Source organism: Saccoglossus kowalevskii, chromosome 20, assembly GCF_978046115.1.
Source record: "Saccoglossus kowalevskii chromosome 20, keSacKowa6.1, whole genome shotgun sequence".
In the NCBI taxonomy this organism is placed as follows: Eukaryota; Metazoa; Hemichordata; class Enteropneusta; family Harrimaniidae; genus Saccoglossus; species Saccoglossus kowalevskii.
In genome coordinates, this window is record NC_140660.1 from 8200214 (window position 1) to 8209897 (window position 9684).

Consider the following 9684-nt stretch of genomic DNA (forward strand, 5'->3'; position numbering starts at 1 on the left):
CTTCTAAACAATATGGTAGATGGGGTAAAATTAAAGAATTGTATAATAGTAAACGTATGGATCTAGGAACATAATGGCGTATACGAGAAATTATTCCAGCTTTAGGAGCAATAATCTTTACAACGATTTCAATATGAGTTTTTCAATTTAAGTTTTCATCAATTGACACTCCTAAATATCTAGATGACGAAACGCCCTCAATAGAAGTCCCATTCATACTCAAGCCGCCCCCAATGTTCACAAACTTCTGTGAGGTTTTTAGTATCATGCAATTGTTTATTTGAATAGTAATAGTGAGCTTGTTTGCACTGAACCATTCATATACTCCATGTAGGTCATTGGTAATGTTGGTAAGATTAATATTATTTTTTGATGAATTGAAATAAATTTGTATCGTCGGCGAAAAGCCGAAAATCAAATGCATTTATTTATGTCGTTTATATAAATTTAAAATAATATTGGGTCAAGAATCTATCCCTGTGGTATCCCACATCTTAATTGCATTAACGAGGACGAGCTGTTACCAATAGTAACCGATTGTAAGCGGTTACTAAGATATTTTTTAAAGAGTAGTAAAGGCAATTGCCTTATACCATAGAGTTCTAGTTTATGAAGAAGGTCAGCTGGGGCAAGTTTTGTGCTATAGTGTTTCCGAAAACAAATTGTGTGTCTAGCAGCATATATTTCTTGTCAGGATAATTGTTTATTAATTATAATCTTAAATATTTTGCTGAAAATTGAAAGAACTGAAATAGGTCTGTAATTGTTCACTTCAATTACTGGACTATTTTTTGCCATTTCCAGGGGATCCGGAAAAGTATCCTGGGTCAGTGAAGTATTAACAATGTGAGCCAAGGAATGAGAATTGCAATGAACAGCATGAATAATTAATTTAGAGTGTGTGTGACCTGTAGTTTTTCCTGCATACAGTGAATTTATTGCATCCAAAATATCCGTTTCACAAATTAGGTGTAAAAAAGAAAGAATTAGGAAAGTTGTCCTCAAGATATTGATTATAATCTGTAGAACTAGTAATCTTCGCAGCTACGTTAGAGCCATTATTGATGAAAAAGCCATTGAATCCTTCCGCAAGTTCGCAATTTTTAGTGATGACTGTTTTATTGACGTTTTGGGAATTTAGTTTTATCGGAGTTTAAGTACTTGTGGTTTTATTTAAAATATCATTGATTACTTTCCACGATTTACTGGCATTAACATGGGCCGATAACATTTTTTTTGAATAATACGTTTTCTTTGCCGTTTTTAGCAGCCTCGTCAGTAAGTTATTTGAACATTATTTGGGTTATGAACTGATTGCCAATGAAAGCGTGTTGATCGTAATTCTTAATATCTAAACAGTGATTGTCGGCTTCTGATTTAATTACATGATTGAAACGTTTATTTGTTCCAAATATAGGATAATGGTCTGTGATATCTGACTGACTAGTACCACATTCAATGAAATAATCAGTAATATTTGTTACGAGGTGGTCTACAGTTGTACAATTATGTTCTGTAACGCGAGTTGAAATAATTGAGAAAGTTGTAAGAATTTAGTAGAGTATTATAATGAGCAGCGGGAGTAGCGTTATGGGTAGTGTCGGTATTCACATCGCCAATTATTACGCAATCACTTCCCCCTGCTGATAAAGTGTCAAGACAAGCTTCAAAGCTATTTAGACATTCGTAGTACAGGGTGTTAGAGGTTTCCTATAATTAACAACTTATGAAGAGCCGGTGCAAATACACACGTTGTTGAATGAGCGCCCTCTTGTATTTTATGTTGCACATATAGGAGTTACACTGTTCAGGTTGAGAAATGAAACGTTCTTTCAACATGAGTTTAAAGTCACGGGCGCGAAGCTAGATTGATTTTTAAATCACTAACAAGCAGCGTGTCGGGAACAGACATGATGTCTACGTTACGATTACGTAACCACCCAGATACCAAGTTTAATAGCTAGATCAAATACAAAGCTAAACTGTCGCCTGACATCTGGATCATGTTTGACTTTAAAATATGTATATTTAATAGCTTAGTGTCTTTCTGAATAAACCAGTTGTGTGTTAACCATCATACTGTAAGTATCATCTTGTATCAACTATCCCTATACTCGCCCACATTTGGTGCCGAGACCAGGATTGTCGTCGAAAACAGAAAACGTTGCAGAGACCGATCAAGTTTATAACAAATTACCATGTCCGACGAAGAACCCGAACAGACCGTGAGAAGGGATGTAGTACAAGAAACCACCATGAAAAGACGCGGTCATCGATGTCAGATGACTAAACAACTCAAGAAAGCTGAGCAGATCCTCGCCAAAGAAAACCCAAGTCAGTCCGACCTAGTTCTGCTAGATACAACGGTGGTCAACATCGAACAACGAATGCAGACCCTAGAAAGCCTGGATGATATAATCCTTGCAAATACAACTGATGAAGGAGCGTACAGCAAGCTATTCGAAGAGATCGATGACTACCATATTTCCAACAATGAGAGTGTTGCAACTATCAAGCACTATCTTAGAACTAAGTCTCCTGTAACATCTATACCTACTTTACCGGACACCTTAACCAACGGCTCGTCATCGTCACTATACCAGTCAAGTCGGAAAGTCAACCTACCAAAACTGGAATTGCCGAAATTCGATGGTGATTTCATGAAATGGAACGCATTCATTGACACTTTCAATGCAGCAGTGGATCAAGATAGTTCCTTAGAAGATATACAGAAATATCAATACCTAATGGCACAAGTAGAAGGTGAAGCCGCAAAAACAATAGAGGGACTACAACTGAGCAGCGCAAACTACAAGGAAGCATTACAACTATTGAAAGACCGCTATGGGCAGCCACACAAACTGATTTCATGTCACATGACAGCGTTGTGGCAACTACCAAAACCGAACACTACTATTGTGAGTATTCGCTCCTTTTATGATTCGTTAGAAACACATATAAGAGGCCTTAAAGCTCTGGGGAAAACTGAAGAAAGTTACGGCGAACTACTAGTTCCTATTGTTCTAGATAAACTGCCCCAAAGTGTGAAAATACAGATTTCACGTGAACATGGCGATAAGGCGTGGACCATAACAGAACTGAAGGATGCTCTTTATAAAGAGATACAAGCAAACCAGGCCGCAATCAACATCGGAAATGAACAATACGATAATCCAATTCCTACTGCCGCTACTCTACATGTGGGGACCAGAGCCAAACCGAAACCGTGTGTGTTCTGCCGGGGATCTCACCTATCGGGAAGATGTCAAGTCGTGTTAGACGGTAAGACCCGTATGGAAATACTGGTGACAAACAAGATATGTTTTAATTGCTTTGGTGGAAAACACAGATCGACTGAATGTTGGAGTAAATTCTCGTGCCGTAAGTGTGGAAAAAGACATCACACATCGATCTGCGATGCCAGTCAAAAACATGGAGAGAATACCCGCACTACCACGGAAACACCAAATACTACACATGTGAAATTAACTCCAACGTCTGGACCAACATTATTGAAAACAGCGATTGGAAATATCTCCCGTAAACGCGTGACTACAGAATGTAATATTATGTTTGACGAAGGCGCTCAGCGAACATTCATTACTGAGTCGACAGCTAGACGTTTAGGGATTGAAAACGCAGACTGTGAAATCGAACACCTAAGCTTAGGTACTTTTGGCAAAGATAACACCGGAGTGCGTGCGATCAAATCTGTAGATCTATTGCTGAAGACCAATTCTGGCAACATTACTTTACGTTCACTTATTGTACCGAAAATTAGTTCTCCGGTACATAACTACATCGAAGCAACCGTACAGAAGCATGTTTACTTACACGGACTGAGTCTTGCTCCACAAGTAAAATCGGAAGAGATGGAAATCGATCTGTTAATAGGGGCCGATTACTATTGGTCCATAGTAGAAGATCGCGTCGTCAGGGGAAATGGACCTACCGCTGTCGCTTCTAAACTGGGTTACTTGTTGTCCGGACCATCTAAACTAGATACTATTTCTGTGATGAATACAACAGTGATGAAAATTCTAACCAATACCGAATCGGAAGAACAGTTAGTGACCAAGTATTGGGACTTAGAGTCCATCGGCATATCGAACAAAGGCGACGAGGAAACTAATGTTAAACAAACATTTGAACAATACCGTGACACGAAAATCAAGCGAGAAGGCAACAAGTACATCGCTGAATTACCATGGAAGGAAAGTCATGCACCCCTTCCAACAAACTACACGCTTGCCAAATCCAGAACCAGATCAATGGCTCAACGTTTAACTCCAGAAATGCGTGAAGTTTACAACTCTATTATCCAAGAACAATTAAATCGAGACTTCATTGAAAAAATCGTCGATGATGACCCAAAACGTGGACATTATATCCCACATCATCCCGTAGAAAAGCAATCGTCTACTACACCGATTAGAGTAGTATATAACTGCAGTGCGAAATACCGCGACCAACCGAGTTTAAATGAATGCCTGGAAACCGGACCGTCAATCAATAATGACCTAGTCAAAATGCTGCTTCGATTCCGTACACATAATATCGGACTTTCAAGCGATATCGAAAAAGCATTTCTGAATGTGAAACTTGCTGATAATGATCAAGAATTCACTAAATTCTTCTGGTTGAAGGACCCTTCGGACCCCCACGGAGAGATGGACGTATATCGCTTCAAAGTCGTTTTATTCGGTTCCACGAGTTCTCCGTTTATGCTCAATGCAGTAATTAAAACTCATCTAGAATCTCAAGAATGTACTATTTCTAAGGATCTAAAATCAAATATCTACGTGGATAATGTATTAACCGGAGTGAAAAACACCGTTGACGCTACAAAGTACTACGAACGATCTACAGAAATGATGCGCGATGCCGGACTTAATTTAAGATCATGGGCTACAAATGACCCCATGTTGCGTAACCGGTTAGAAACGGACAAAACTGCTGAATCCCAAAGTAATGTCAACATACTTGGATTACGATGGAACACCCATCAAGACACAATACACTATCCTAATACGGACATTGGGCAAACAAATTCTGACAATCTCCATACAAAACGCGAGATTGTGCGTTACACATCACGCTTGTTTGATCCATTGGGATATTTAGCTCCAGTCCACGTGAAAGCGAAATCTTTCATTAAAAAACTATGGAAAGCGGGTCTATCTTGGGACACACCAATTTCCACCGACCTAACCGAAGAATGGGGAAATATCCGCCAGAATCTTGACAGCGTGAAAGAAACGACCGTGAATCGGACATTTTTCACTGACAGCAATACTGAAACCGACGAGTATGAACTTCATGTGTTCGCGGACGCCAGCAAAACAACAGCCCATGGAGCTGTCGCATATCTAAAGAATGGAAACCATACGTCTATTGTTATAGCGAAATCACGTGTGAATCCTGTTAGACCAATGACATTACCACGTTTAGAACTAGTCGCTGCAACGATCGCAACCCGTTTAGCCGATTTTGTGCTAAAGGCATTAACAAATGTCAAAATCAACAAATGCGTACTGTGGTCAGACAGTCAAATCACTATTCACTGGATCAGAAGTCACAAAACACTGCCTGTTTTCGTTGAAAACAGAGTACGCGAAATACGCGCCGGTCCGTTTGACGACATCAAATACTGTCCTACGGCAGAAAACCCAGCTGACTTACTGACTCGCGGAATAACTACCAATGATCTTAATCGTTCTAAACTTTGGTGGGAAGGACCACATTGGCTTAAAGGCGGCAAATGGCCAAAATGTGATCTATTCGACGCGGCAGAAAATGCTGTACTCAAATTAAATATCACAGATGAGTTTGAACCAGTGAAAGACATGAATACAAATTGTCACCGTGATGAACTAGAAAACGTTGATGAACTGAAACCCTGTGACAAGTTGAATACCGAGATCTGCGTAGCTAAAACATGTGACATCAGCAAAGTTATCGACATTGATCGCTTTCAGTCACTATCAAAACTCCTACGAGTTACCACACTTGTCTCTAGGTTTATATCAAACTTGAAACGTGACAAAACCACACGCGACGTAGGATCTATTACTACCCAAGAACTGTGTCATGCCGAAACGATGTGGATTTATTCCGTTCAAAACCAGAGATACTGCAACGAGAAATCTGCTCTCAAATCACAATCTAATTTCCCGTTAGCGCGACAACTAAAGCTGTATCTAGACGACGAGAATATTATTCGATGCGGAGGACGAATTCATAACGCGCCTGTAGATTATGATGCAAAATTCCCTATTCTGTTGCCAGCGCATCACAAGTTCAGCGAACTAATCATTACTCAGACGCATGCGCAGACTCTACACTCAGGAGTTGAATCCACAGTTACGTTACTAAGGCAACGGTATTGGATACCGAAATGTCGATCAATCGTGAAGTCTGTCTTAAATAAATGTATAACCTGTAAAAGGCTTGGCGGTAAATCCTATGAAGTACCACTAGCTCCGCCCCTACCTAGCAACAGGGTGACTCAAGCACCGCCCTTTCGTGTAACCGGCTTGGATTACACAGGAGAATTACACATAAAACGGTATGATGGGAGCAAAACGAAGGCCTACATCTGCTTATTTACTTGTGCTTCTACACGTGCGGTCCATCTGGAGGTGGTACCAAACTTGACACCAGCCGCGTTTTTACGGGCCCTCCGCCGATTCGCCGCCAGAAGATCGTATCCGCATATCATAATATCGGACAATCAAAGTACATTCTGTGCCGCTAATAACGAACTCAATAATCTATTCAATGAGAACGAGATTAAATCTTTCCTTGCCGGGAAGGGAATAACATGGAACTTTATACCCAAACGCGCGCCTAACTTTGGTGGGTTTTATGAAAGACTCATTGGGATGACAAAGAACTGTCTTCGTAAAGTGTTAGGACGTGCTTTTGTGAATATGGATGAACTGGTAACACTTGTGTGTGAAATAGAGGCAGTACTAAATGATCGTCCTCTTACGCACATTTCCACCGACATAAATGATCCTCAGCCATTGACACCATCACATCTAATTAACGGCAGATTGTTAACACCGTTACCACATACACTCATTGACTCAGACGCAGACTTCGAGATCACCACACCGAGTGAAGCCAATAAACGGGCAAAATATCTAGCCGAATTACACCAAAGATTCCACCGCAGATGTTTAACGGAATATATTCTAGCGCTACGAGAACGTCACCAGAGTAACAAAAACATATGACAAGTAATATAATTAAAATCGGAGATATCGTGTTAGTCCACAGTGACACTCAAAAACGGTTACTCTGGCCGCTCGCTAAAGTTGAAAAACTACATGTTGGAAATGATGGACTTGTGAGATCGGCGGATATTCGAACGAAAACGGGAAAAACCAGCCGTCCAATATGTAAACTTTATCCGCTTGAACTCATTGCTGTTGAAAATACATCTGATGACGGGAATGCCGACAACGAAACTAGTGGAAAACAAGTACGACACGATTTACAACGTCCTCAACGCAATGCTGCCACTATTGCAAAGTTAAAGATTCAAGACACCTTTTTATAGTGATTTATGTGACAATTAAAACTTTGAATTTTTACTCGATACATAACGTAGAATGCCGTGAACTATTAGCTTAGATTTTTGTTATCGTGATTCGTTAGAAATAATTTTCGTTATTTCGTGAACTTTTAGTATGTTGACATACACTTACGAGTGTATTACCCGACTTAGTGTTGTTTACTAGACTAAGTATATTATTTTATCGTTATCTATCGTTATAATTTACCGATTGTTATTCGTCATCATTTTAATAATTTACACAACGCAATATCAACCCTTACTGTCGAAATTAATTTGTTTACTTTCGGCCGCCCGGACAATGTCGGGAACAGACATGATGTCTACGTTACGATTACGTAACAATCCAGATACCAAGTTTAATAGCTAGATCAAATACAAAGCTAAACTGTCGCCTGACATCTGGATCATGTTTGACTTTAATTACTACATCCTGTGTACTGTATATTTAATAGCTTAGTGTCTTTCTGAATAAACCAGTTGTGTGTTAACCATCATACTGTAAGCATCATCTTGTATCAACTATCCCTATACTCGCCCACACAGCGTTTAATTATTTTAATAAACTTCCAGCACAGCATCAAGTAGTACGGTCGTACTACCAATGCATCATGGTTACATTAATTTCACTGTCAATTGGAATATATAACCTCAACGCTAAACCAATATTCGTTAGATTTCATGATGAAACAATTGTTCACCAATTGCCAAAGCAGTGCTTGACCGGATAGACTCAGGGCATGGTGCAGACAGGCCAGTTTCATTGTTATTATCATTATTTTTACGAATGTGTCCATGCCATGCTAGGAATGAATTGAGGAACCATATATTACCAAGAACACGTACAGACGGAATGCAGGGTTTTGATCTTTATTGGGGGCGATTATTTCATTTGAGTAGCGCCACCAACGGACAGAAAACATGTTTTCATATGAATGGGGAAATAATGTGTAATTTCCCTGCGGTATTTTTTTTACAATCACGGGCAAAAATTATAATTCAAAGTGATGAACGAATAAATCTCGAATGTTTCGAATTCTTATCTTTCTTAGATAAAAAAATCAGCGGAATAGATTGAAATATCATACAATTTACAGTGACCTTCGAATATTATACCCAAATTTAAATTTACACATACAAACGCGCAATTGACCATATCGAAGGTCTTCTCAAAATCAATTGTCAAGAGAAGAGTTTTCATATTTGCTTCCTTGAAAATTGTCGTCTATCGGTCTAACACGGTTTTGCGTATTTCTGTGTTTTGTTTAGTGTTTGTTTTTGTGAATGCGAACACATTTACCATAGAGCTAGTTAGTCGCCCATGCATTGTCTATAAAGGGGTCGCCAGACTTGAATTCGTTGTCATTTATTACAATACCTCGCGTGATCAGCAGGTTTGTCAAGGTCCAAGTGTCACCACGTGGCGTGTAGGACAATTGTGTCCCGGTTAACTATTGGTTTCGAAGATGTTACCTCTGGTCGTACGTTATCATGGTCTGCTATGCCATTCTCCGCCGAGTGCAGCAGTTTGTTCATGTGCGTGTTCGTCGACTCGCTACTTCATCTTAACATCTAAAGAACTGTAATGTGCATGAACATCGCCGACTGATTACCTCAACCCTATGGCCAGAGGATTGCAAGGTGCGTGGACGTCACCGTCACAGGTACGTGATTCTACATTATCATTCCAGCGTTTGTGTATTTCTGCGTTACAATGGCCAAAAATATTTCCTTCGAAACTGACTGTGTTTACGAACTGAACTAAAGTAATTACTAACATTTTTGTATTCATATAAAAACCCTGTGCCTATGATTGGTATAACAGCATATTGTAATTGATAACCTGTTTTAAGGGACAAGCATTCCGAATAATTATTTCTATTAAGTGAAGATGTTGTTGTGATACGATTGTGTTAGTGTATTGTGCCACAATCGAGTGTAGTTATATCATAATGAATGCGATTTGGTGGTGTCTGCAGCCACTGTTTAAATATAGTACTATTAGTAGTAGCAACTTGGATTGTTGTAGTGATTATTGCGGTTTTGTGGTGTTTTAGAAGCCACTGTTTAATTAGTGAATTGGAGTTCGTTGTTGTAAAACC

General features: G+C 39.4%; 1 protein-coding gene across 1 annotated transcript; it reads left to right on the forward strand.

Annotated features, from left to right (window-relative positions):
* The first annotated feature begins 2198 nt into the window (after positions 1 to 2198).
* LOC146729972 (uncharacterized) lies at positions 2199 to 7241 on the forward strand. Its single transcript, XM_085494737.1, has one exon. It carries the CDS (start codon positions 2199 to 2201, stop codon positions 7239 to 7241), a length of 5043 nt encoding a protein of 1680 aa, XP_085350863.1.
* Positions 7242 to 9684: the final 2443 nt, after the last annotated feature.